Raw genomic sequence first — 27,403 nt, 5'->3', positions numbered from 1 at the left:
GTGGTGCGGTGCGGCGTCCCTGGGCTGGGCAGAAGGGCTGGCTCTGGAAGGGAGCAGTGGCATTGCTGCTTCCCTGGCACTCGGCCTGTGGTTCCCGGTGTCAGTGCTGCTGCCATGCTCTGAGGGTGCTCTGCAGCTGCTGGTGCAGGATGGGAGCTCAGGGCTCTGGTCCCTCTCCCATTAACAGTTAAATGTCTCTAATGCCATCAGGGGACAAAGATTTCAGGGAGGTCAAGTGACCACAGCTTGTGGTCACTAACCGGTCAGTGTCCCCACGTGCTGAAGTGATCTGACCCTGCACTGATGGAGGGGCAAGGGAGAACTGCAAATCCTGATGGGAATACACCTCAGCAGCGTTTTTGGTCGAATGTGGAACTCCTTTGCTTGCACAATGTCATGTTTTCTACCTTTGTCTCAAAATAGCAAATGTGGAGTGGGTGGGGTTTGGACCTTTCGGTTTAATGTGAGCTTTTTGTGTTGCTTGGCAATGTTTGTAAGGCATTTAATGGAGAATTAATTGCTGTAAACTACAGATTTGAAACTCAGATGAAATACAGGAGTATTCCAACTACTGTTTACTAACCTGAAGAGTAGGATAATGTGTTTTATTGTCCACACACGCCCTGTTTCTCCCACCCCAGTGGTGGCACTGCACAGCAAGGTCTGTGACAGTGACTCTGTGTGGACCTGAATGTTTTGGCTGTGGACTAACCCGATGTGCACCCGTACCAAGGAGGGTTTGAAAGTTCTTTTCTCCTTGCAAGCAGAGCTCGGCTGCAGGGTGCTCTCTGAATTTCAGTGCCAAGGAAGGAATTGTCACAATTTCCAAAGCTCTATTAGAGGCAGATGTGGAGTACACGTTCGACCTCACCGTCAGGAAGGAAGGGATGAGTCCCGAGGCCACCAACCAAACTGTAAGTACCACACACAGCTGTCAGCTTCTCTGCTTGGCACAGCCACCTCTCAGGCACAGAGTCATGGCATGCCTGGGTTGGAAGGACCTTAAAGATCATCCAGTGCCACCCTGCCATGGGCAGGGACACCTTCCACTGTCCCAGGCTGCTCCAAACCTCATCCAACCTGGCCTTGGACACTCCAGGGATCCAGGGGCAGCCACAGCTTCTCTGTGCCAGGGCCTGCCCACCCTCCTAGGGAGGAATTATTCCCTTTTCCTAAGAAAGTTTCTGCAGGAGAAAGGAAACTTCTTTCCTGCTCTTCAGCAGTCCCAGCTCCTCACGAGCCACAGGCTCTTCCCTCATTTTACCCAGAGAGCTTCCTGAGAGCCAGGGCTCGATCTTACTGTCCACACCTCCTCTCTTCTCACCTTCCAAGCTCTTTTAGGGGAGGATTTTTTCAGTGTGTGTTGTTTATGTCCCACGAATCCCAACGCCGAGCTCACCAGCGCAGTTCATGTCAGGAACATCCATCGTGGTGCAATTGGCAGTTGGGGATGGACTCAGTCTGGAAGTGGAAACTCTTACAAGCCTGGGTTTGAAACCAGAGCTGCAGGATGAAAAGGAAAAAAATGGAATTGATAGTCTTTCAAGGACATTCCGTACTATCTGGTTTCCATGCAGGAGCGCAAAACAATGCCTGCAGTGTCGCAGGAAATCTGCAGATCCTGGCGGGATGAATGGGGCTCCAGTGCAGTGCTGGGGAATATTTATCCCCTTTTAAGAGTCTGCCATGTTAAACAATGTCTTCATTGCTGTGTTTGAATTCATAACACTCGTTATGCCAGGGCAGAGGGCTCAGTCCAGTGCTGGACAAGCCCATTTCCTCAGGGATTAAAGGAATTTAGACAGAGCACAGGAGTCAGAGTTCAGCTGCTGTTGTGTCTGAGCCACCGGTGCCTCTAGAGCTCTGCGAGTGCTCTGCCAGGAAGGTGTGGTGCATGTCTGGAGATGTGCAGTTGGATTCCAGCTGAAAGCCTGGAACAACGTGCTGCTCCCTGGAAAAGGTGGTTCTTCCATCCCCACCTGGCAGCACAAGCAGGGTTTGCTGGGAATTCAGCACCAGGGACCAGAGGGACATTTCAGAAGTCATTTATGTTGTTCAAAAGTGCAAATAAATCAATCCAGAATGACCTAGATCGGCCCAGCTTGGTGTTGGGTGGCTCTTGCAAACCGGTGACAAAACTGGGCAGTGTAAGAGCGGAGATTCAGCTTGGATCTGACCCCAAATCCTTTGGGAATCCCTTCCTGCTGTCCCTTAGCACAGGGCAGGTGGAGAGCAATTCCTGCCTGCAGCACCAGGTGCTGGGCTGTGTCCTTACCTGTCAGGTGTCTGTGTCTTGGTGTCAGCCCTTCTGATGGAGCCTCTTGCCTTCCCAGGTGTTCATCAAGAGGGGAGGAGTCCCCATCGTGTCCCTGGAGTGCGTTTCCTGCAAGGCTCAGTCCGTCTACGAGGTCAGCAAGAGCTCCTACGTGTACCTGGAGGGCACCTGCCAGAACTGTCACAACGACTCCAAGCTTGGGGTAAAGTCACCCGGCTGTGCTTCACTTCTGGGGCGCTCTGGGAGACGAGGGCAGGCAGAGAAGGGGTCAGGGTGGAAAGGGAAAGAGAAGTCCTGGACCTAAATTGCCATAGAGACGAGGAGGGGAAGCAATCCCCGGCCGCAGGCAGTGGCAGGCGGGTCTGGCTGAGGCCTTGTGGGGTCATTTCTAAGCCAAAGCCGTGAGTGACCAGGTCTTTCCGCACAAAAGCCACTTTTTTCCTTTTTTCCTGTAAGAGATCTGTAAAGTGCTTTTTCTCCCTGCTGGTTGGCATTCTGCCCATTCCTCTGGTGGTTCAAGCAGAGGTGGTTCAGTCTCTCCTCTTGTGCCCTCCTCTAATTCCAGCTTCCACTGCAGCCTGTGGAGTCAAGCAGGTCTCAGAACTGGAAGTCCTGTTGCTCCCAGCAAGCCCAGCATGTCCTTGCCTGGCATTTTCTGCCTGGTTCTCTCACTGTTTCTCCTGTTATCACAATTGTAGGCTTGTGCTATTAACAGTAACCACCCAGGCCACGTTCAGCTTGAAGCACATAAAACACGGTATCCCGTGGAGACTCCACCAGTCCTTCATTTATTTCCTGTGTTTTGTACTCCGTATTATGAAATATTCTGTTGGAGGGTGATGTAATCCCAGAAACTAAAGTAGATCTCACAGTGGAAATATTCCCACCAGACATTTTGGAAAGGTTCCAGTTCTTGTTGCTGTAGCACACAAGACTAAAGCTGAATTATCAACTGCAAATTTGGCAGACGCTCCCACTAGAAATCTGTTACTTTTTATAAAAGACTCGATCTGAAAACATTTTAAGGACATAACTTCATCTCTAAACCAAACCTCTCGTTGTCTTTCCCCCCGTCCATCCCTGCAGAGGTGGGCAGCTCACAGCTTCAAGAACAAATCCCTCATCCTGGACAAAACAACCACGTCCACCGGCGACACGGGCATGAACCTGGTGCTGAGGCAGGGAGCCCTGAGGGATGGCGAGGGCTACACCTTCACCCTGCACATCACAGACCTCACCACGGGGGAGGAGGGCTTCGCCTCCATCGACCTGCTGCCCAACCAGCCCCCGGTGGGGGGGGTCCTGCCGCCTGTCCCCCGAGGGACCCCTCAGGGCGCTGCTGACCAAGGTGCACTTCGAGTGCGCAGGTGAGAGCGCCTGCCAGCCCCTTCCCTGCTCCTCAACACCCAGCTGCTCTTCCCACAGGTGTTCCCTTCACCCCGAGCTCCCACCCCAGGGCTCGGCTGGGGTTTGTGTGCCCCAATTGCGGAGCTCTCAGACTCCCGGCAGCGGGCAGCGGGGTTAAAGATTCCTGGCTCGCGTAGGTGGATGGTGATATCCAAGCCAGGCTGGTTCTTGTGGAAGGGAGTGGGTATTCCAGTGCAGGAAGAGGGAGGTGGTGCCCCAAAACTGAGTCACGGTGCGTGGGAAGAATCAAAGGACGAAGCAGTGGGGCCGTCTGTGCCGCGTGGGCTGGACGTTCCCACCAGAGCCACCTTCCCAACCAGCTGCACAGACAGCAGCAGTGAGCCCAGCTTTGGAAAAGCGGCCTGGCCCGTGTCCCGTAGCCTTGGGCCAAGGACTAAGTGCCTCTGGAAACCAGATTTCCCCAAATGATCCGTGTCAGAGATTAGAGCTGTTTGTGCACGGTGCCGGGAAGCCACGCTGGGAGGGGATGGACCCTGCTGCTTCCAGGGGGCTGGGCACAAACTGGGGCAGAGGCAGAAACCTGGTCAGGGTGATGTGCTCGTGACTTTGGTATGTTTTGAGCTACCCAGAATAATGCTAGAATCAATTCCTCTTTGGAATGGTGGGAATTTCAGCTCTTACTGATTGTTTTTAAGCTGAAGTGACAGACGCAGGACACGGTGGCAGTGCCAGCACTTTCACTGGGGCTCACTGGCAAACGCACAGTGAATTTCCCAGCTGCCCAGCTCCCGTGAAACTCCCCATAATTCCTGGGAGCTCCAAGGGGATCTTTGTGCAGGTTCTGTCCTGAACCTGGTTGTTCCTGAGATGCTGAACTGCCGGAGGGCTGAGCCTCTGTCTAAAGCCAGGGCTTGTACAGACGCAGTGGCTTTAGTCAGTGCTGTTCCCAGTCTCAGCAGAGTTATTCCCCGTTTTTATTTTGCTCATGAATTTTTCATAATCCCTTTAAGTGCTACAGAGCCCAAACACCCAAGAAGAAACCCCCTAAACATCACAAAAATTCAGAGAGAACAAAGCCACCCATCTGAGCTGTCCTCATCCTGGGGACAATCCCAGGGGTCCCTGGGACGGCAGTGAGGGCAGGTCCATAGAACCATCAGGGAATCCTGGAGTGGTTTAGCTTGGAATGGTCTTTAAATCCCACCTTGTCCCTAACCCAGGCCGCTCCAAACCCCATCCCCGCCTGAGGGCTGAGCATGGGACTCCCCAGGGGAGGGAAGGGGCAGTGCCAGCCCCTCTGGGGCGGCGTCTGCAGCTGCCCGGGGCCCTGGCAGAGCCCGGTGGGGTTTCCCTTGCAGGCTGGCGGGACACGGAGGACGCGGAGGGGCCGCTGGTGTACATCCTGCTGGCCTCGCGCCGCCGCCCCGGCCACTTCCACGAGTTCTGCGTCTACAAGGGCAGCCGGGCCGAGCACGGCGCCTTCCTGCCCCCCGGCTTCCACGAGAGCGGCTTCCAGGTGTCCGTGGCCGTGCTGGTGCAGGACCAGCTGGGAGCCACCGTGGTGGCCGTCAATCGGTAAGAGGCCACCGGCAGGCTGGGCTGGCCCTCAGCGCCGTGTCCAGCCTCTTGGTTCTATGGGTTTTGGGTTGTAATCGTGGTTTTTTTGTCGTTTTGCTCATGTTTTCCTGTTTAGTTAAGTGCCTGTAAAAATCTGTTGGGGAAGTCTTCTTAGTTAAAAAAAAAATCCAGGGGAGTTGTGGAGTCCCTAAAGCCGATTGAAATAACGCCCAGGTTTTGGTCTTGGGAGGACATTCTACCCCTGCCTCTTCTCCCTGATATCCAAATTCTCCTATTTCTTCTTTCCTTGTTAATCCATTGGTTGTGGGACCCCGGTGACCAGACTTGTGTTCCCTATAGGACCCTGACCTCAGCTGCCCTCAGTTCTGCCCCTGTGCACAAGGTGACTGGGTGCTGTAAATCTCACTTAAACCTGAGCACACGATCTCCCTCTTTTGCACTGGATTCCCTTCAGCACCTGGAATAAACCTTGCTGGAATTTGATATCATACAAAGGGCCTTCTTGCCTCTCTCTTGCTGAGCCAGCTTTGAGGCGTGTGTGGATGTCAGAGCTCGATTTCCTGCCCAAGTTGCTTCAAGCATCCTTTCCACTGGAGAGGTCGACTGGGGCCTGGGCAGAGGCTTCAGTCCTAAAAAACACACAGTTACAGCCTCAGCCCCCAAATCCGGGGTGGCCTGGCCAGGGGGTCCCTGTCCTGATGCTGGGTGAAGGGATTGCCTCCTGGAAGAGGCTGTTGGAAAGGGAGGGGAGGCTCAGCAGAAGTGCTCACGGGGCGTTCCAGGCTTTGTGGGTCATTGCTTGAGCGGGGCGGATTTCCCAGGGGAAATCCTGCCTTTGTGTGTCACCCACCTGCCTCCCTGCTCTCCTTTCCCAGCCCAGCCTGCACCGCACCCAAATCCCTCTTTCCTTGCAGCTCCATGGAAATCGGCCTCCCCGAGGGCTTCCCCAGCCTCTCCCGCTGGCTCTACAATCAGACCGACACCGTGCTCCAGGGCTTGGTGAAACAAGGGGACCCTCAGCAGGTCATTGAGTACTCCCTGGCCCTCATCACCATCTTAAATGAGGTAACACAGCCCGTTCTGCCCCAGAGGGGCCTCCAGAAGTCCTTGCGATCATTGGGGGAATTGCTGGGCCAGATTTTGTGGGATGATCTCTATGGGCAGGGCAGGATTTCGGGGCTGTATCCCTGTTTCCCTGCCCAGGAAGAGGCTGCTGCACACCTGGAAGCCAGGCAGGGATGATGGGCACAGGCACCCTGCTTAGCTGGATAAGGACTGCACTCCAGGTGCTAGTTAGCTGCTGAGTGCCAGACTGTTAAGATAATTGCTTGGAGAGCAGAAGTGAAATTGAGGAAGTTCTGCTGGAAAACCATCTCATTAGATCCCCCTGGGGAGAAGCAGAGGCAGGAGATGTGGCGTGCAGGGAACAGGTGACTCCAGCTCAGCTCAGCAGGCTCTGGAACCGCTCTTCACTCTGTTATTTCCACCCCGCCTTCCTCAGCTCTCCCTGTTTTGTTTTGCGCCCCACAGTACGAGCGGTCCGTGCTGCTGGAACCTGAGGCTGGGCACGAGTTCGAGCTCCGCACCTGGACTCGCAACAACATCACCGAGACCCTGAACTCGCTGAAGGTGAACACGGTGGATGACATCCAGCAGATCTCAGCTGCCCTGGCACAGTGCACGGTACGGCCCCTGTCCCCACCTCTGAGCAGCAGCTCAGGTGCTCCTCAGTGTGACGTGAGGGGGCCCCCCAAATGGGGGACAGAAATCGTGACTTGAGACCTCCTGATCATCAGACAACCAGCCTGTTCCATTTTTTGGAGCTCCCTTATACAGGAAGTTTAGGACTCACAGTTCTGGGCACTCACTGGTCTGGATCTTATCCCTGCCCAGCTCCTTGAGCGGTGCTGTGTCTGCTCCCTGGGATTTGTTCAGGTGTCTCCATGAGCTCTCCCACTCACCTAGGCACCTCTAGAACAAGCCAGGCCAGCCCAGCTGGCTCTGTTAGGACCAGATTTATCTTGTCTGGCTAATAGATCTAGGACAAGTCCTTGCTGTGCTCGCCTGGCTCTCTGCACAGGGCAGGTGGCACTTGCTGGCATCGTCAGGGTTTCTGTGGTGACGTCCTGGGAGCTCTGTGCTGCTCCTCTGCTGCCTGCCCTGGTTGGCAGCTGCAGGTGGAGGCTGCAGGGGGAGGCAGGCTGGAGAGCTGGAGAACCATGGAATGGTTTGGGTTGGAAAGGATCTTAAATGCCACCCAGTGCCACCCCTGCCATGGCAGGGACACCTTCCGCTGTCCCAGGCTGCTCCAAGCCCCATCCAGCCTGGCCTTGGACACTGCCAGGGATCCAGGGGCAGCCACAGCTGCTCTGGGCACCCTGTGCCAGGGCCTCCCTACCCTCACAGGGAAAAATTCCTTCCCAATATCCAATCTAGTCTACCCTCTTCCAGGTTAAAGCGATTCCCTGTTGTCCCAGCCCTCCATCCCTTCTCCCAAGTCCCTCTCCAGCTCTCCTGGAACCCCATGAGGCACTGGAAGGGGCTCTAAGCTCTCCTCAGAGCCTTCTCTTTTCCAGGCTGGACACCCCCAGCTCTCCCAGGCTGGCTCCAGAGCAGAGGGGCTCCAGAAACACTAAGGGAATAAATTGCTGGGGAATCCCAGGATCTGTGAGGACAGGCTGGGCTCCCACCAGCAGTAACACAAGTAGAGCTGCTTTGGGCCAGGGGCCGGTGCCCCGGTCTGCCGCTCCTCCCAGCCCTGCTTCTGCCCTACAAGAGGAGAAACCCCTCTCTGCTTTGCTCTGCTGCTCACTGGAAGCACCGTGATCCTGGCAGTTTGCGGCCCCCGTTCCCAGTGCTGGTGGATTTAGGAGGGAAGAGAGCCCAGTTATGTAAAGCTCTTGTGCTCTGGTGCTCAGCCAGGCTGCTCTGGCTCCTCCTCCCGCGTTCCCTAAGCTTTGCTTTGGGGGCTGGTCGGGTACCTTGGCCTTGGCCGTGCTTCCCCTGCAGCCAGGCCAGTGATGGGCAGGCGCTGCATGCCACCCACAGAGTCCTGATCTGCTCCCTGCCCTGCAAACCTCAAAAACCCCTTCTTCCTGTTCCCCTCTGCCCGGGGGTTTGGGATTCAGCACATCCCATTCCATGCTGGACCAGTTTGTTTCTGTCTCTCCCACCTCCTCCCGCCTCGTGACTTGATTTTGCTGTGGGAGCTTAGGTCTAGAAATAGAATTTTTATTCCACGGGAAAAGCTGGCATTCCAGGATTACTTTGTGCTCTGGGGTGGACTGAACAGCTTAGGAAAACAGTACTCCAGAATTTCCCAAGTGGCTGAGACAAGTGGAGTTCGCTCATTCCTTTCCTGCACAAGTGTCCGTCAGGGCTGATACATTTTTGATTTTACCTACACGGGAGAGGAAAAATCAGAATTAGTTTCTCCTGGAGGGATAAAAAAAGAATCTTGGACTTCTTGGTCAATTCTCCTCCCTAAGCAGGAGCTGCCCTTGGGTGGTTCCTCCCCATAACCCAGCGTCTTCCCCACCTCCCTGATTCCTGACTCCGATTCACACAGTCTGTCCTGGCTCCTCAGAGCTTACAGATAAAGCAGAAAAGGGGGAATTCAAGACCTGCAGATGCTGTTTTGATTCTTCACCAAAACATATGGTGAATCACGGCTGAATCCTATGATGATTAAAAGAAGGAAGATGAATAAGAGCTAGGAACGGGGTAGTAACAGCTTCCATGTGTTGCCTGAGTCCCTCCCATCCAGCCCTGGAGAGTGCAGGAAGCTCCAGGCCATGGCTGGAACATTCTGTTTCTTGGACACATCTGGGAGCGGAGGGAGGGACATCCATCATGCCTGAGTGGCAGGATTCCTCCCACAGCCTTCAGGAGCGTTTGGACACTGAAATGGATTCAGTTTGGGGCTCAATCCTGCTTCCATTGGAGGTGGATGGAGGAATCCCACCCAGCTCTTCCTGGTTGGTTTCTGTGTGTGGTCCCAGAGGGGAGATGTGCCTGGTCCTCACCAGTGCACTCCAGGGAACAGGAATTTAGAATCACAGAATCCTGGAGTGGCTTGGGTTGGAAGGATCAGGTTGCTCCAAGCCCTGTCCAAGCTGGCCTTGAACAATTTCAGGGATGGAGCAGCCACAGCTTCCCTGGCCATCATTTTCCTCCCTTTATTTCTTTTCCCAACCCAAAAGCATCCTCTGCCAGGCATCCTCTGCCTGCCTGTATGCTGGCACTTCGGAATGTGGTGGGAGGGAGATGGAAGAGCCTTGGGGACACCAACAAGTTGCTGGCCACTCTGAGTGTGAGCAGGGCAGCCTCTGCTGTCCCCTGCCCGGGGCTGCACTGAGCACGGGGCGCTTCCAGAGCGAGGAGCTCTCCTCAGGACGGAGCCAGCTGGGCTTCCCCCGCGCTGTTCCTGCCCCGTCAGACCCCGGGCCCTTTGCAGGTGGTGAGCAAGGAGCTGGTGTGCAAGTCGTGCCTGACGAGGACCCTGAACAAGCTGGAGACCATGATGACCATTCTGCAAGGGGAGACCACCCAGGGCACGGTGACGCCGACCGGCATCGCCGACAACATCCTCAACATCACAGGTGAGCTTTGTCCTGTGCTGGGGACAGGGGACCCGGCTCAGGGCCGGGAGCAGGCTGAGGGGAGCTTCCAGGCTCCCTCCTCTGCCATTTGGGCTCTGGCCCAGACTTTTAGGAAGTTGCATCTGCCGTTTGGAGTGTGGCATCCCAGCCCTCTCTTCTCCCTGCGCTTCTCCCAGGTTTGTCCCGGCTTTGGCAGCTGCTCTGTGGACGTTTAACTCTGACAGTTGTTAGTATAACTCACTAATACCCCTAATAAGCTCACTAATACTCCAGGGGATTCTCTTTTTAGTAAACAACGAGTAACAGCTATGGCTCCCAGATGCCTGTCTTCCTGGTTGGTGTCCGAGGAAGCTGTCAAACCTCGCTGCGGCATCTGGGAGCTCTGTGTGGAAATTCCCGCCTGGGTGACCTGGGGGGATGCAGAGACACCTTCTCTGCACCCTTTGTTACCTCTGCACTCCTTTCTGGGTGTTGTGCACTTTATGGTGCAAAAAGCTTAGGAACATATGTTTGTTTTATCCGTTCCCTCCCCGTTTTCCTGAGCTGCGGTTCTCTTCGGTGCACAGGAGGGAAATCAAGTGTGTTGTGATTAAATACTCCTCACCAAACCTGGCAGATTAGAGAGGCTGCAGGAACTGCTGACAGCTTTGCTTTTAGCTCTGGGCTATAAACACTCCAGTGGGGAAGGTCATGTGCAGAGGAACAGTGAGAAGACAGCAAGGAAAGCCCTGTCTGATTGCTTTGGGAAGGTGTCAGGTGTTCTCCTGGCTGTAGCAGTTATCCAGGCTGTTCACCACTTCCTCTTCGCTCCTCTCCTGGCAGGTGACCTGATCCACCTTGTCAATACAGTTTCACAAGAAGCCAAGCCCCAGGAGCTGCTTGCCGATTCCCACAATTTGCTGCTGGCTCCCAAAGCCTACAACCTGTCCTCCAGCCTGATGCGAATCCTCATGAAATCCCGCGTGCTCAACGAAGAGCCCCTCGAGCTGGTGGGAGGAGAAATTAAGGCCACAGGCAAGAGGTCTGACCCCTTTAACTTGCTTTGCTACGAAAACACGCCGAACTGCCAGTTCTCCATCCCCCAGGCCTTCAACTCCACCCTTTCCAACCTGACGGATGTCATCCAAGTCATGTTCCAGGTGGACTCCAATCCCTTCCCTTTTGGGTACATCAGCAACTACACCGTGTCCACCAAGGTGGCCTCCATGGAGTTCCAGACACACAACGGGGTGCAGATCCCCATCGGGAGCCTGGACTCCGAAAAAGCCATCACTGTGATGGTCTCGAACAGCACAGAGCCCGAAAACCTCGTGGCCGGCACTGAAGTCATCGAGGCGAGAACGTCTGTGAACCTGATTGTGATCATGGAGAGCAACAACAGGGAGGCGGGGCTGCACTTTCAGCTCACCTACAGAGTCCTCAGTGGTAGGGCAGATGAATCCGTCTCTTTGTTGGTTCTTCCTGTGGGAGAGGAGGGCTGGGTGCGAGGGATGAGCGGCGTGGGAAGGGATGCCGGGTGGCAGCAGCGGGTTCCACGCTGCGTGGTCAAGGTTCTGGCTGTTCTGGACAATCTCCATGCCCAGCATCGTCCTTGCTTGTGGATTCTGGCCCTGAGAAGCTTTTTGCTTTTCCCAGGCCCTCTGCTGAGCCTCATTAGCCCTGGCATTGTGCAGTCCCTCTCCCTGGCAGGCCCAGTGGTGGAGTGCTCAGGGACCCTCAGAGGTGCACACTGAGGGAGCACAGTCCGGAGAAACTTCTGTCACAAGTCCCTGCATTCCTTCTTCCCTGAGCCCCAGGGCAGGCAGCAGACCTGTGGCTGAGTCTCCCAGGGGTTTTTAAAGCCCTTTCTGTTCCTTCCCCTCCTCACAGAGCATTACCTGGCCAGTGAGCCCGAGCCCTTCATCATGGCCTATCTCCATCATGAGCCCGAGCCCAACGAGCACAACTGCTCTGCCTCCAAGAGGATCAGCCTGGACGCCCTGGCTGGAAGTGACCACAAGCTCTACACCTTCTTCACCTCACCCAGGTAAGAGAAGCCTCCCTGGTAGTCCCTGTCAGCCTCAGGCTGTGCTGTGGATGCATCTGGGGGCTGCTCAGGTGGTGTGTGGAGCCCCTGAGTGTCTGCACAGCCGAAGGGTGTAAATTACACCACGTTCACTGGGCTTTTTCTCCTTTCTGAGTGCATCCCCGCCCCTGCAGCTGGAAGCTTTCCATGGGCACACCTCCACCAGAATGGGGCTGGTGTCCCTGCAGGAGGCAGGGCACTCATCTCCTTGCTCCTTCCCTTCTCCAGAACGGACGACCCCATCCAGAAATACTACCTGAACATCACCAACCACTTCAGCTGGTCGGCAGTGGAGGTGACCCTGGGGCTGTACACGTCCCTGTGCCAGTACTTCAGCGAGCAGGAGAAGCGCTGGAAGACGGAAGGAATCGTCCCCCTGGAGGAGACCAGGCCAGACCAGGCCGTGTGCCTGACCCAGCACCTCACAGCCTTTGGGGCCAGCCTCTTTGTGCCCCCAAACTCTGTCCAGTTCATCTTTCCCGTGAGTACAGCACAGCAGAGGCCGTGCGGTGCCGTCGCACGTAGAGCAGGTTGTTGTCACCTGGAGCAAAGCCAGAGGCTCCTGTTGGTTTCATGGCCAAGCTGGCACCAGCGCAGGCATCTGGGAGCCTTTGGGAGGTGCAGATGGGCACAGCTCAGGGGAAGCTGTCTCCTGGTTGGGAATCCTGGCTGGAAGCAGACCTTTGCAGATGGCTTTAGTCGCTGTTCACCTCGCACTGCGTTCCCCTCTTAGGGAGGTGCCAGAGGTCCCTCCCAGCTGTCACCCAGCACTGTGTGATCCCAGGGAGTCGCACTTGCCAGCTGCTCCCTGCTTCCCAGGGGCCTGCAGCTCTTCCTGGCTGTGTCCCTGTGACGTGAGCAGGAGCGGGGAGCTCCTGGCAGCTGCTGCCGCCGGCTCTGCGGGGCCACGGCCGGGAAGGAGGCAGGGGATGGGAACGGGATCCTCCTGGGGTTGCCTTTCAACACTTTCCTCTTCTGCAGGCTCCAGGCCCAGGGCTGAACTACATCGTGCTGCTGACGTGTGCTGTGTGCTTTGTCACCTACTCGGTGGCCGCGCTGATCGTGCACAAGCTGGACATGATCGACATGAACCGCGTGGGGGTGATTCCCTTCTGCGGCAAGAACGGGATGTACAAATACGAGATCCTGGTGAAAACGGGCTGGGGCAGAGGGTCAGGTGAGCCCACAGCCTGCCCCCGTGCCTGGTTCCCTGGGGGACTCCTCTAGTTCACCTGGGGTCCCACCTCAGCACGTCAGAGCTGAGCTGCAGCTGCAGTCCAGGGCTTCCCACGGCATTCCCAGATTTTATTGTGGGATGATGGGGCAGGGCAAGAGAAGGGTTTGGGTTGGAAGGTTCCTCAAAAACTTTCTGGTCCCAAGCTCCTGACATGGGCAGGGGCACCTTCCACTAGCCCAGGCTGCTCCACCACTGGCTGTTGTGGTGGGACAACTGACTGCTGCTGGAAGGAACCAGCCAGGAGAGGAATTCCCCCATCCTGCCTGCCCTGACTGGGCTGTGCTTGCAGAGGCAGAGGCTGCTCCTCACTTCTGACCCTCTCCTGCCCAGCTGGCCCTTTGGCTGGATCCTTTTGCTGTCCCCCAGGATCCATCACTTTGTTCTGGATCTTTCCCAGCAGCAGGCAGGCACCGAGTCTGGCTTCTCTCCGGGGGCTGGGTTTGTAGGTAGAGCTGTCACAGGCAGGGCTGGGGAACGGCTGCACCTCGGGTGGGCTTCCCTGAGGGAGCCCCTTCCCCCCCTGCAGGTACCACGGCCCACGTGGGCATCGCCCTGTACGGGGTGGACAACAAAAGTGGCCACAGGCACCTGGATGGGGACAACGCCTTCCACCGCAACAGCTTGGACGTGTTCCAGATCGCCACGGAGCGGAGCCTGGGCAGCATCTGGCGCATCCGCATCTGGCACGACAACAAAGGTGGGACCTGGAGGTGGGACAGGGGGAACCCGGCCCGTGGTGATCCGCTGGAGTGGGGGGATGTTGTGTGGGGATGCTGTGTGGGGACGTGGAGTCTCCCTCCCAGGCTGGCCAGGTGACACCCAGACACAGAGGATGTGCTGTGCACTGTGACCATCAGCGTCACCTCAGGGCGACCTGGCTGTGCCACGCTTCCCTCGGGGGTACTGTGCGTCACCCGTGGGTGACAGCCCTGTCACCGTCCCACTGACGGCGCTCGCGCGGCCCCCTCAGCTTCGCGGGCTCACACAGGGAACGCGTGCCGTGAAATAATTCCTCTGTCTGCCCCCGCCCAGGGCTGAGCCCCTCGTGGTTCCTGCAGCACGTCATCGTGCGGGACCTGCAGAGCAGCAAGAGCTACTTCTTCCTGGTGAACGACTGGCTGTCGGTGGAGAGCGAGGACAACGACGGCCTGGTGGAGAGGGAGGTGTTTGCTGCCAGTGAGTGCCCCACATCCCCTGGGTCCTTCTCACCCCCGGTGCCTGGGCCCCTCCTTTTCTGCAGGCTGAGCCCCTTTCCCAGCTCCCTCGGCCGCTCCTGGTGCTCCAGCCCCTTCCCCAGCTCTGTTCCCCTCTCCAGACACGCTCCAGCCCCTCCAGGTCTTTTTTCTTGTGAGGTTCCCAGAACTGACCCCAGGACTGGAGGTTCCTCAGCAGCGCCCTGCACGAGGGACAGGCACCACACCCTTTTGGTACAAGCCAGGTGCCGTTGGCCTCTTGCCCACCTGGGCACAGCTGGGCTCACGTTCAGCCCCTGTCACCCTCAGATCCTTTTCTGCTGGGCAGCTTTTCCAGCCCCTCATCCTCAAACCTGGAGCACTGCGTGAGGAGTGGATGTGGTGTGGATACTCTGGAGGTTCTGGGACGGATGTGGCCGGCTCAGCCGGGTCCCCAGAGCGGTGCAGCCACCCCGAGTCTGTCACTTTGTCCCCAGGTGAGAGCGAGCTGAGGAGCTTCTGGCGGATCTTCGTGGCGGAGCTGCAGCGCGGGTTCTTCGAGAAGCACGTGTGGCTGTCCCTGTGGGACCGCCCGCCCCGCTCCCGCTTCACCCGCGTCCAGAGGGCCACCTGCTGCTGCCTCCTCATCTTCCTCTTCCTCTGCGCCAACGCCGTGTGGTACGGCGTGGTGGGCAGTGTCCACTTCAGGTGTGTGTACGGGGTGGTGGGCAGTGTCCACTCAGGTATGTGTGGTGTGATGGGCAGTGTCCACTCAGGTCTGTGTGGTGGGCAGTGTCCACTCAGGTGTGTGTGGTGTGGTGGGCAGTGTCCACTCAGGTGTGTGTGGTGTGGTGGGCAGTGTCCACTCAGGTCTGTGTGGTGGGCAGTGTCCACTCAGGTGTGTGTGGTGTGGTGGGCAGTGTCCACTCGTGTGTGTGGTGGGCAGTGTCCACTCAGGTGTGTGTGGTGTGGTGGGCAGTGTCCACTCAGGTGTGTGTGGTGTGATGGGCAGTGTCCACTCAGGTGTGTGTGATGGGCAGTGTCCACTCAGGTGTGTGTGGTGGGCAGTGTCCACTGAGGTGTGTGTGGTGGGCAGTGTCCACTCAGGTGTGTCCGTGGGGTGGTGGGCAGTGTCCACTCAGGTCTGTGTGGTATGGTGGGCAGTGTCCACTCAGGTGTCCATGATATGGTGGGCAGTGTCCACTCAGGTGTGTCCATGGTGTGGTGGGCAGTGTCCACTCAGGTGTGTCCATGGTGTGGTGGGCAGTGTCCACCCAGGTGTGTCCATGATATGGTGGGCAGTGTCCACTCAGGGGTGTCCCCATCCAGTCCCAGCCTGCTCGGGCCCCTCCTGCCTGTCCCACCGGGTGAGGATCTTTCACCTGCTGGGAGGAGCTCCCTTGAGTCTGCCCTCCCCATTCTAAGGAGTCTGGGACCAGGACATGGATGACGGATGACCAAAGACTGTCAGATTTTGGTTTTCAGGCCGATTTCCTCCTCCGCACGCCTGGAATTCCTGGTTGTGCACTTGTGTCTCTGCTTACCTGGCAGCCCCAAACGCTGCTGCTGACTCCCCTCGGATCCCTCTTGCTTCCCTGCAGCAACGTGGCCGTTTCCAGCCTGATCCCGGTCAGCGTGGACACGGTGGCCGTTGGCCTGGTGTCCAGTGTGGTGGTGTACCCTCTCTACCTGGTGATTTTATTTCTCTTCCGCATGGCTCGTGGCAAGGTGAGGAGGGGGAGATGCTTGCAGGCTGCTCAGATTGGGTGGGAGGCCACCGGGTTTGCTTTTGGGAGGCTGAGTTCTGCCTCTCCTGGGACCCCACTCCTCCAGCCGGGCTCTGTGTTTGCCCGCTTGTGCTGCGCCAGGGCCAGACCCTTCCCCGTGCTCTGCCCCCTCCCTGAGCTCAGATCACTGCTGGCCACTGGCACTGCCCAGGCACCAAACGACAGATTTTAGAAGCTGTTTAGACACTTCCTCCCTCGGGATTTCGGTGTGACAGGCACCCAAATGCCCAAGGCAGGAGCCCAGGAGCTGCTCAGTGGAGCTTCTCTGATGCCTGCCCTGGGTACAAGCTCAGCCGAGCAGAGCTGTGCTGAGGCAGCTGGGCAGGGATTAGCTGGGGATTTACCGACTAGTTAAGCACAATTAGCAGCCTCATTAAATATTGCAGCCAGCTGCTCGGGGACCCACGAGCAGCAAAAGCGGCTGATGCTGCTGAGAGCGCACAGGAGAAGCTTTCAGACTCGGGGTGGGGTTGTACCTGCGACAGCCTGGGTGGCCCTGGTTGTGGCACACGTGCGGCTGCAGGTGTCAGGGAGGCGGTGGAGGGTGGGCACGTGCCTGCTGTCAGTGGCAGTGTCACCTCTGTCCCTCCTCGTGTGCCCTGCAGGTCTCCATCGGCCACACAGTGACTCACTCAGACCAGCAGTCCCTGGAGATCGACAACTACCTGGACTCCTCGATCCTTGACAGCTCCTTCCCCGCCTTCCCCGGGCTCCAGGCAGAGGTAAGTGCTTCCCTCCCACGGCTGGGCAGGCTCCTGGAGGTGGGGCCCAGGGCTAAGAGCATCTCGGTGGCTCCTGATGTTCCCACCCCACTGCTCTGACCGGACACAAACCCGCATCGTGTTCCTGAAACGTTTGTGTTCCCCGCAGGCCTTCTCTGAGCAGACCAAAACTGATCTGTTCCTGGAGGACTCCAAGAGGTGAGTGACTTTCTGAGGATGGAGCCAGCAGGGCTGCAGGCTGTGCTTTGCTGGGCTGGGCCTGGCTCCCGCAGCTGTTTCCCTGCGCATTCCCACGCAGTTCCTCCCCTCGTGCTCCCCTCGTTCCTGACCGCTCCCGTTCCCGTTTTCCCACAGCCTGGTGCCGTGGCCCTCCAGCGAGGCCCTGCTCAGCTGGCCAGACCTGCTGAGTGACCCCTCCATCATGGGCAACACCATCCAGAAGCTGAAGAGAGGCCGGGCCAGCCGCCACCTGGGGCTCGAGGCCCCGCTGGCCACCGAGGAGGACACGTTGTCCCTTGGCGTTCACCAGGGACAGCCCCGCTACTTCTCGGCCTCAGGTGAGAGGTGGAGCAGCAGCGCCGCTGCCACCGCCACTGGCTGTGCCCTGGAGGGCAGGGGAGGAGGGCTGTGTCTGCTGTGGGGGGATTTTATTCTGGGAAGGCAGAAATCCTGCTGGGCATCAGGCTGAGCTGGGCGGTCCCAGGATGCCGGCAGAGTGGGAGCCGGGAGAGGTGTGTGCCCGTGGGAATGCTGCAAGCCACCAGCACTTCCTCACCGCTTTCAAAGCCACAGTGGACACACTGAGCCTCTGGAAGTGGCTGGAGGAGGAGGGCTTGGCTTTCTGAAGCAGCAGTTCCCTGCCCAGCACTGGGGCTAAGCTGGGATAGACAGGAGCAGGAGGACAGGGAGCAGGGGAGAGCTGTCCCAGGGAGAAGGACACCACTGTCACCCTTCCTCCCCAGCTCCACCACGTGTCTGAGCCGTGCCCTGGTGTGGTGCTGGGTGCTGAGCGCCTGCCAACGCTGTCTGTGCTCTCTCTTTCCCAGATGAGGATCTGATCCGGCAGATCCTGGCAGAAGGAGCCAGCGGCATCTCCCAGGACCTGGGGCCGTACATGAGGGCAGAAACAGATCTGATCTCAGGCCTGTGAGTGTTTGGGGAGCAGAGTCCCCACGGGGCCGGAGCCTCCCTCCCCGTGCCCTCACACCCAGCTGAGCTGAGCTGGGTCTGCGATGATTTCAGGGTCACTCTGTCCCTGCTGGCCATGGCTCCTGCAGCCCCCGCAGCCACAGCTCCAGGAGGGCACTGCCACCCTCCCAGGAGCCACCTGGAACGGCCCCTAAAGCCACAGCTGTGTCTCCAGCCCTTCAGGCTGGGATGAGGGCTCACCTCGTGGCACTGACGGGAGGGAGAAGGGGATTCTACCCAAATCTCTGTGGTGTTACCGTGCCCAGGACACCCTGACCGCCACCCCAGGGCTGGCAGCCCAGCAGCCGCTGCAGAGGGGCAGGCCAAGGGAAGGGAGGGACTCTCAGGGCCTGTCCACGAGCAGCGTCTGTGCCTTGGGGACGTGTGCAGTGTCCCAGCGCTGGCGCTGGCACTGGAATTCAGCCCCCTCGGTGCCAGCCTGCGCAGCGCAGAGCCGGTGGTGGTGGCACAGCTCCCCCTGTCCTGGCAGGTCCAGCGTGTTCGGGGAGAAGGTGGAGACTGTCATGATGCAGAGGCTGAACGACAAAGGGCAGAGCGTGGCGCCTCCTCCCAGGGAAGTGAGCAGATCAGCCAAGTCCACCTGGACAGGTACCAGCTGTGCCCCGGGGGTGTGCGGGGCCAGGGCCCGTCCCACGCTACAGCGCTTTGCAGGCACGGTGGGGCAAATTGGAAATAAACTAGAAAAGGAGCCTTGGGAAGGGCTGCTCCCTGCCTGGGATATCGCTGCTGCTTCCTGCCAGCCTCTCTTGGAGCCTGGATCTCATGAAGCCCTGGGGCAGCACTCGTGCTGTGACAGTCCCTGCAGTGTCCCCTGGGGAGGCTCTGCTCCCTCCTGCCTCAGTTGCTGTGCTCTCTTCAGCCACCAGTCCCAGAAATGCTGGGGACGATCCCTCCAGACTCAGCCAGGACTGGCTGCGAGCTCTCAGCTGGGATGAGCGCTGAGCCCAGCCCTTCCTGTGCCCACGGGGACCCTTTGCAGTGGCGTTCACACCGCTCTCCCTCCTCCTGCTCGTCCCAGTTGCAGACCAGACGTTCAGGAAGCGCCTGCTGCCGCCCTGGTGCTCCCTGCTGGCCCACGGCATCAGCCTCCTGCTCTTCGCCGCCTCCGCCGGCGTCTCCGTGTGGATCGGGGTGGGCTTCTCCTCCAGCGTGGCCCTCATGTGGCTCATCTCAGGGATATTCAGCTTCCTGGCATCGTTCCTGGTCTGGGAGCCCCTGAAGGTGAGCGTGGCACGAGCGCAGTAGCGCAGACCCGTACGTGGAGTTAACACTGGAGTTAACAGCTGGAGTTAACAGCTGGAGTTAACTTGTCCGGCTGCTCACCACTCGTGGAACTGTCAAGGCTGGAAAAGCCCTTCAAAATTACCAAGTCCATCAAGCACCACCGCCGTGTTCACCCCTAACCCGTGTCCCCAAGTGCCTCGTCCGTGTGGGTTTTGAACACTTGCAGGCCTGGTGAACCCACCACTGCCCTGGGCAGCCCCTTCCACAAAGAAATGGGGTCAGAGTGAAGGCTGTGTGTGCTGAATGGTCTCTCCCATCCCATATCCCTCAGGAAGGGTAGGATGTGGACACCAGCAGTGGCAGGGCTGGTGGCAGGGCTGGTGGCACTTGGTTTTGAAGGTCCAGGTCAGAGCTGTGCCGTGCTGGCTGTGCCCAGGGGCCCGTGGGAGCTGCTGGGATGCTGAGGTGGCACAGCTCCCTGCAGGCTCAGCACGCTCCCTGTGCCCCAGGTGCTGCTGGAAGCCCTCTACTTCTCCCTGGTTGCCAAGAGGCTGCACCCGGAGGAGGATGACACCTTGGTGGAGCAGCCCTGCGTGGAGCACGTGTCCGAGAGGATCAGCAAAGTCCGGCCCCCGCAGGGGTTTGCCCTCTTCCAGGCCAAGGAGGAGGCCAGGAAGGTCAAACTGCTGCACAGGATGCTCAAGGTGGGACATCTCCTGCTGCCTGGTGGCCAGGGCTCAGACACATCTGAGTGTGGGTCCTCCCAGTCCGGCTGGGATCCCCTGAGTGCTTGGCTCCAGCTCCTGCCTCCGTTTCTCAGTCTCTGATCCTACTGCATGGCCGTGGGAAGCGCTGCCGCGCTGCAGGATTGGGATCCCGCCCTTCCGTGCAATCCCATTTTTGCTCTTTGCTTCCCAGAATTTCCTCATCTACATGATGTTCTTGCTGGTGGTGCTGCTCACCAACTACGGCGACGCCTCCCGCACCAGCCGGGCCTTCCTGCTGCAGAGCTCCATCAAACAGCAGCTGGGCAGCAGCGACTTCCTGCTCATCAAGAGGTACCTGCCAGCCCCCGGGGGCACGGGAGGTGTTCTCCTGTGCTCCGCAGTCTGTCCCACAAGAGGTTCCGTGGTGCCCCTGTGGGTACTCCACAGCAGTGAGCGGATCCTGTTTGTCTCTGTGGTTCTGCTGCTCCCCTGGAGAGCAGAGGGGCCTCTGGGGATTGAGGGGTTTAATTTCTCTGAGGTTTAATGATTTCCCCAGTGGGAAGGGGCTGTGGGAGCCGATGCTGATCTTTCTGGAGCTGCTCTAAAGGACAGGAGTTTCCCTGTCTCCAGAATTTACAGCCACAAGCTGTAGCCATGGGCAGGGTCACGAGAGCCAGAAATGACATCTTGTCCAGAGTCTGCCTTTCCTCGCTCTGCACATGAGTTTAACTGGATTAAACGTTCCCTGGGAGCTCCCAGCAGCCCAGCGTGGCGCTGGGGGGATCCCTGGGCTGAGGGGGTGTCACTGCCAAGCCCTTGGCACATCGGCCTGGCTTGTTCGTGCCCCGAAGTCTCTGGAGCTTTGACTCGCCCATCTCCATCTGCAGGTCGGATCAGTTCTGGCTCTGGATGTCTCAGGTGTTCCTCCCTTACCTGTACAACAACGGCTCTGGCCAGGAGAGCCACAGCACCACGCTGGGCACGGCCCGGCTGCGCCAGCTCCGCCTGCGGGGAGGTACGAGGGAGGGCGGGGACGGTGGCTCTGCTGTCACCCCGGGAGGTGACACTCCTGGAGGGGTGCAATGGGCAGCTCTGCGTGCAGCTGGGGCTGAGGGGAGGCAGCACAGCTTGGGGGGCTGTGGTTCTGCTCTGCAGAGATGAGCTGGGGCGTGGAATCCTGCAAGGGTTTGGGCTGGGAGGGACCTTAAAGTCCATCCAGAGACACCTTCCACCGTCTCAGGCTGCTCCAAGCCCTGCCCAACCTGGCCCTGGGCACTTCCAGGGATCCAGGGGCAGCCACAGCTTCTCTGGGCACGCTGTGCCAGGGCCTGCCCACCCTCCCAGGGAAGATTCCTTCCCAATATCCCGAATCCATCCCTGCCCCCTGGCAGTTTGGAGCCAGTGATGTATCCAGGGACCCGAGTGCTGGTCCAGTTACCCAAGGCCAGTTGAGATGTCTCTGTTCTCCTCCACTTGTACCCAGCTAATCCACTCTGTCCTGGTGGCATAGAGATACCATGACTCCTAAATTGGGCAGCTCTCTATTTTTATTATTAATTAATTAAATAATACTTTTATTATTTATATCTGACCTTTTCTGAATCCCTGACCTGTGCTTGCCCGTTTCCCTCACCCTGGTGCACGCGTGGGGATGAGCGTGGAGGGGTTGGGAGGGAAGGTGAGCCCCGTGCTGGGCTCACAGCGTGGTCTCGTTCCAGCTGAGTGCCAGCAGAGTGCCCAGGACATCCTGCAGGGCATGGGCAGTGCCCAGAGGAGCTGCACTGACCAGCACAGCTTTGCCACTGCTGACTATGGAGTGGGCTGGGAGAGCACAGCCGAGAATGGGACGGCGGCGTGGGCACACTCAGCACCCGACCTGGCAGGGTAAGGGCTGCCCTGCCTGCCCCCAGCCCTGCTCCTCCTCCAGGGACCCTCACAGACTTCTCTAGGGTTTTTACAGGTGCCCTGGGTTGTTGCCAGCCCTCACCTCAGCCCCTGAGCCTGGCAAAGGGCACGGAAATTCCAGACAGCCTGAGCAGCAGCGCTGTGCTGTTCTGGGGGTCTGGGAGCAGGGGGTTCAGCTCTGCCCCTTGCAGGGCACAGGCAGGGCAGGGGAACCCAGCACCCCAGATCTCTGCTCCAGGGGGTGACAGGAGTTTGTCCTGCACCCTGGGCAGGACATAAATCAGTTTCCTCTCTGGTTTGTCCCCAGAGGCATCTCCATGCAGGGCTGGGCCACCACGGGGCTTGGGGCTGTTGTGAGGCTGGGAGCACTGAGGTGGATCAATGCATCCCTGTAACGTGTCTTGTGAAATAAATCCTGAGGGGCAGGATCTGCATCTGCACTCTGGATCCTGCCCTGCCCTGCAGGAGAGCAGCCAGTGTCCTTCAGCCTCACCCACGGCTCCTCTTCCTCTGCAGGATCTGGTACTGGGGCTACATCTCCTTCTACGACAGCAGCGGCTACGTGCAGGAGCTGGGCCCCTCCCTGGAGGAGAGCCGGGCTCAGCTGCAATTCCTGCAGCAGCACACGTGGATCGACAACATGTGAGTGTGGCAGGGGCAGAGGAGCGTCCTGCTGTCACCTGGGCTCCTCAGGGGTGCTGCTGGAGCGTCACAGGGGGCACAGGCTCCGCATCCCACACCCGCAGCCGGTGTCGTCCCAGCCCCTGAGCTGCTGCCGTCCCTCCGCAGGAGCCGGGCGGTGTTTGTGGAGCTGCTGCAGTACAACCCCAGCGTGGACCTGCACGTGGCCGTCACCCTGCGCCTCGAGTTCCCCGGGGCCGGCCAGGCCATCGCTGCTGTCACCATCAGCCCCTTCCCCCTGCTGCGGCTCAGCGCGGGGGTCACCCTGCAGCTGCTCATGATGGTCAGTGTGGGACCCCCCCCTGCACCCCCTGCCCTCTGCGTGGCTCTGGGGACCCTCACCCAGGCTGCTCTGCCTGTGGCCACTTGTCCCCACATCTGTCACCCTGCCTGGGTGTGGTGCCAGCAGAGCCCTCGGCCCCTGGGTGCTGCCACCCTGCCACGGGGGCACTGGGGAGCTTCAGGAGGGATTGGGGTGCTGGGTGAGCCAGGAAGGCTGCAGGGCAGGATGCAGGAGGTGCTCCAGGTGGAACTTGGCCTGGTTTGGGGGGGATTTTGCCGTCCTGAGGTGCTGCAGGGTCCCACAGTGCAGCACAGCAGTCAGGGCTTGTCCCCTCATCTCCTGGTAGTCTCTCCATAACCTCTCCTGGTAACCTCTCTGTTCCTCCCCCAGGTTTTCCTCATGCTGTTTGTGGTTTACTTTGTGGTGTCCGAGTCTCTGGCCATCAAGAAGGAAGGCAGAGCCTACTTCACCCTGTGGGGCAACTACAGCCAGTGGGTTTTCATCCTGCTCACCACGTGCACGGTGCTGGTGCACCTCAGCCAGGCCACCCTGGCTGACCAGCAGTGGCTCAGGTACCTCAGCAACCGCAGGGGCTTCACCAACTTCTACCAGGTGGCCTTGCTGAGCTCCATCTTCAGCAGCCTGGCCGCGTGCCTCCTCTTCCTCCTGACCGTGCAGGTACGGGCGGGCTGGGGGAGCAGCGCGAGGGCGCTGGGTGCTTTGTCCCTCCTGTGCTTGTCACCCCTGCAGAGGGGGTGGCGGGGAGGCCTCGTGTGTCTCTGCTGCGCGCTTTGGCTCTCTGAGAGCTCCGGGCCCTCGGTTCCCTTGGGGAATTCAGCCAAGGGTGGCTGATGGGATGATTCTGTCTGCAGGGAACCTGGAGATTATTGGGGCGTTCGTGCTCTGCTGGGGTTTGGGTCTCACATGTGACTCTTCCTGCACTGGGGGTGTCTGTAACTCGCTCCTCTCCCCTCCCAGGCTGCCCAGCAGCTGCGCTTCGTCCGGCAGTGGTCGGTGTTCGGGAAGACCTTCCAGAAGTCCGTGAAGGAGCTGATGGCTGCAGGGGTGGCCTTCGCCCTCCTCCTCCTGGCCTACGCCCAGCTCGGCTTCCTGGTAACCGCCCCTGTCCCCCTCCCTCACCGAGGGGCTGCTGGCGGTCCTGCTGCCCCTGTTCCCTCACCCTGGCACGGCGCGAGCACAGCCCCTGGGTCCCCTGGGCACGCTGTGCCCGTCCTGCCACCAGCACCTTTGGCTGTCCCTGTCCCAGCCCGTTTGTGGGCCAGCCCTCAGGGTGGTACTGAGGGTCAGGGGAGCACTGCCGCTGCTGCTCCCTTCTCATCGCATCTCTGTCCCTCCGCAGCTCTTCTCCTCGTCCTCGGAGTCCTTCCGCAGCGTGGGCAGCAGCCTCCTGCTGCTGCTGGCCCTTCTGCGGGGCAGCGCCGGCGCCCGGCCCTGCGTGCCCGAGGCCTCGGGGCTCTGCTGCCTCTTCTGCACCAGCTACATCGTGCTGGAGGTGTGGGTGGTGCTGCGGCTGCTGGCGGTGGTGCTGATGCACAGCTACCGCGAGATGCGCTTCGAGCTCTACCGGCCCGCCTTCGAGCCCCAGGACTACGAGATGGTCGAGCTGTTCGTGCGCAGGCTCAAGATGTGGATGGGCTTCAGCAAAGCCAAGGAGGTGAGGGCAGCCTGGGGGCTCTGTGGGGAAGGGGACGCTGGCACCATCCTTAGCCTTGCCCTGCCTCTGGCTCCTTCCTGCAGCCGCGTTCCTGCGGCAGCCGGGGCTGGAGCAGCGGGAGAGATGGGGAGGTGTACGGGCGTCAGCTGCCCGCTCTCAGCCCTGCGTTCCTTTGTCTGGGATCCAGCCCACGCCTGTCACAGCACGGAGCTGTTCCGTGCGCCCCCATTCCTGCCCTGACCCTGCTGCTTTCTCCTCCTCCCTCCCAGTTCCGGCACAAGGTGAGGTTCGAGGGGATGGAGCCGCTGCCCTCCCGAGACTCCAGCGACTCCAAATCCTTCCGGGGCCCCACTCCCAGCGCCGCCTCCGACAGCTCCCGGGCCTCCACGTCCTCCAGCCAGCTGGACGGGCTGAGCCTCGTGCTGAGCGCCCGCGACAGCCTGGAGGTGGACGCCGACCTCCAGCGCCTGCTCTCGCTCTTCGAGATGCTGCTGGCGCAGTTCGACCGCGTCAATCGCGTCACGGAGGACGTGTCCCGCATCGAGCACCTGCTCGAGTTCTCCCGCAGCCGCCGCGCCCGCAGGAGGCAACCGCGGGCCCGAGGCGGGCCCGGGCCGGGGCTGCGCGGAGCCGGGCCCGTCCCCGGAGCCGCCGGAGCCGGAGCCGCCGTGCCCGCTCCGCGGCGGGGCCGTGCCGGTGCCCGGGCGGCTGCTGCGGGCCAGCCGCGGGCTGAGCGCGGCCTCTGCGGGCAAACCCTGCGCGGCCAGGAGGAAACGGCCCCTGCGGGCCAAGAACCGGGTGCACCCCGCCGTCAAGTAACGGGGAGCGATGCTGCGCCCCGGCGGGGCTTTGCCCAGGGCGGGCTGTGCCCGCCCGGAGCTGCCGCGGCGGCTGGGCCGGCCGGGCACCGCGGGCTCTCCGCCAGAACCGGCCCCGCAGGAGCGTTCCGCTGGCCGAGGTGGAAGGGGAGAAGGCCGAGCCTTTCCTTTTCCCCCGGGGGTGAGCAGGTGCAGGAGATCCCCGCGGGCTCACAGGGAGCAGCTGTGGGTGTTCAGCGGCCCCGCAGGTGGGACTGGGGCGGGCAGGACGGAGCTCCCTCCCTTCCTTGCTGGCTGTGCCGGATGGGAAGGGGAGAGAAGAGCCCCGGGCCTTGAAGGTTTGAACCAAGTATTGGATTTTTTTTTTTTTTTTTTTTTTTTTTTTTGTCGACCAGACGCACTGTGGAGGAAAGCGACAGCTTTCGAGAAGGTATTTAACCCACCTTGTTTTTTTTTTTAAGCATAAATAGATATATAGAGAAATGCTATCTACACCCAGAGCAGTTAATTTTTCCAGTATTGGCTACGTTTTATCCTCCAGAAATTGGTACTATTCTTTGTATTTAAAGAAATCCAATATTTAAAACAAAGGACGTTGCAGCGAGCTGGGGACCAGAGACCCCCCCTGGGCTGCCTCAGCCACCTCCGGGCGTGGGATTCCCAACTCCCAGTGTGGGGTTCCCGACGTGCTGGTGTCACTGCGGTCCCCACCCGCCCTGTCCCCCCGCCGTGGCCCCGGGGTGCAGGCGCCGCTGGCTGCTTGGCTTCTCTAACCCAAGGAATGTATTGCCCTAAGTATATGTATTTTATTTTTTGGTTTACTTGTTCCTATTGTACTGCCCAGCACTTTAAACAAGGCTTTCCTCGGCTACCAGTGACACGTGCGAGCTAAGAATGGGATAATATATCACAAAAGCAGTATTTTGTTTGTTTAAATCATAAGCTGAAACGGGGCAGGGAGGAGGGGAGCGCAGCCCCAGCTCAGGCAGCAATGCCAGCACCTTCCCTGAGCGCAAAGGAGGCAGGTGAAGCCCTGAGGGAGCTTTTTTTTGGGATCCCTCCAGCCCTGCCAGCTGGGATTCACCATGTGCCGGGCTACAGCTGCTGGGCTACAGCTGGCCTGTGCCATGGGGCTCCCCAGAGCACAGCCTGGGGTGCCTGAAGCCCTCCCAGGGGCTGCCTTCCCCTCCTCAGCCCCATTTCACCTTATGGCTATTGTAAGTAATTTATACGGGGTTTGTTTTGGTTTTTAAATGTATATATTTTTGTATGTTTGCTATATTTTCATAGCATCGGTACCGTGTTTGAAACATGTAGATAGGAGACAGAACACTATTGTCAGAGTTATTTAAAGGATGTATTAAGTGCTTCTTCCTGGGAATGTCCCGTGTATATAAGGATCGGGTGTCTGTGTGCGTGGTGTGTGTGCTCTCCTGGGCTGGCTCGGGGCAGTGGCCGCAGGCAGATGGGGAAAAGCCCCCAGTGGGCTCCTCCGTGTGTTCCAGAACCTGCTCCATGCTGTGGACGGGTGAGAGGGTGGAAGGCTGAGAGGGGCAGAGCTGCAGGGCAGGGGCCTGGGCTTCGCTGCTTCTGGTGCTGGTGGGCCTGGAAGCACCTTCCCAGGGCAGGGGAGACTTTTCCAGGTGGAGAGAGGGGGCTCCTAAAACACTCCCACTGCTCCTGAGCCTCCTGAGCCTCCCCTCCAGCCCCAGCTGTGGTGAATACTTGTAAAGGTTTCACTCCAGCACCCGTGTGCTCCCTTGGCCAGGTGAGTCAGGGTGGCTCAGGGGGACACTGGCTGCTCTGGGATGCCTTTGGGACAGGTCTAAGTTACCCTTGGAAAACTCAGGTGCTGTGCAGGACAGACGTTGGGGAAAGGTTGCAGAGGGGTGAGGGCAGGAGGAAACAAGTGAGGTGGTGCTTGGGCAGCGTGGAGGTGTTGGGAGAACAGAGGGCACAGAGAAGTGGAGTGCAGAGGGAAGAAATGCAATCCTGGTAACCAGGACAGGAGGGAAGAGGGCAGAGAAGGGCCCAGAGGGCAGGAGTGGGACAGGGAGGTGCCTGGAGCAGGCAGAATCCAGGGCTAGGACCAGTTG

At 59.2% G+C, this 27,403-nt stretch overlaps 1 protein-coding gene across 1 annotated transcript in view; it reads left to right on the top strand.

The window, feature by feature from the left end:
- Positions 1-26,839, top strand: part of PKD1 (polycystin 1, transient receptor potential channel interacting) — an 80,720-nt gene extending 53,881 nt beyond the window's left edge. Inside the window, 33 exon segments of the mRNA XM_058422635.1 lie at positions 768-914; positions 2,334-2,477; positions 3,362-3,568; positions 3,570-3,642; positions 5,002-5,218; positions 6,136-6,286; positions 6,752-6,904; positions 9,678-9,822; positions 10,645-11,247; positions 11,692-11,848; positions 12,116-12,368; positions 12,869-13,064; positions 13,651-13,821; positions 14,157-14,300; positions 14,794-15,004; positions 15,898-16,024; positions 16,689-16,805; positions 16,954-17,003; positions 17,160-17,362; positions 17,852-17,951; positions 18,484-18,602; positions 19,033-19,235; positions 19,748-19,942; positions 20,157-20,296; positions 20,833-20,960; positions 21,664-21,829; positions 22,367-22,492; positions 22,640-22,814; positions 23,205-23,492; positions 23,793-23,927; positions 24,175-24,489; positions 24,759-25,304; positions 26,813-26,839. Of these exon segments, the coding sequence (XP_058278618.1) occupies positions 768-914; positions 2,334-2,477; positions 3,362-3,568; positions 3,570-3,642; positions 5,002-5,218; positions 6,136-6,286; positions 6,752-6,904; positions 9,678-9,822; positions 10,645-11,247; positions 11,692-11,848; positions 12,116-12,368; positions 12,869-13,064; positions 13,651-13,821; positions 14,157-14,300; positions 14,794-15,004; positions 15,898-16,024; positions 16,689-16,805; positions 16,954-17,003; positions 17,160-17,362; positions 17,852-17,951; positions 18,484-18,602; positions 19,033-19,235; positions 19,748-19,942; positions 20,157-20,296; positions 20,833-20,960; positions 21,664-21,829; positions 22,367-22,492; positions 22,640-22,814; positions 23,205-23,492; positions 23,793-23,927; positions 24,175-24,489; positions 24,759-25,304; positions 26,813-26,839 (6,132 nt within the window).
- The last annotated feature ends 564 nt before the right edge of the window (positions 26,840-27,403 follow it).

The sequence above is a fragment of the Hirundo rustica genome, chromosome 15, assembly GCF_015227805.2.
Source record: "Hirundo rustica isolate bHirRus1 chromosome 15, bHirRus1.pri.v3, whole genome shotgun sequence".
NCBI classification, from domain to species: domain Eukaryota; kingdom Metazoa; phylum Chordata; class Aves; order Passeriformes; family Hirundinidae; genus Hirundo; species Hirundo rustica.
The sequence above is the reverse complement of the archived record's forward strand: the minus strand, read 5'-3'. Positions and strand labels throughout refer to the sequence as shown.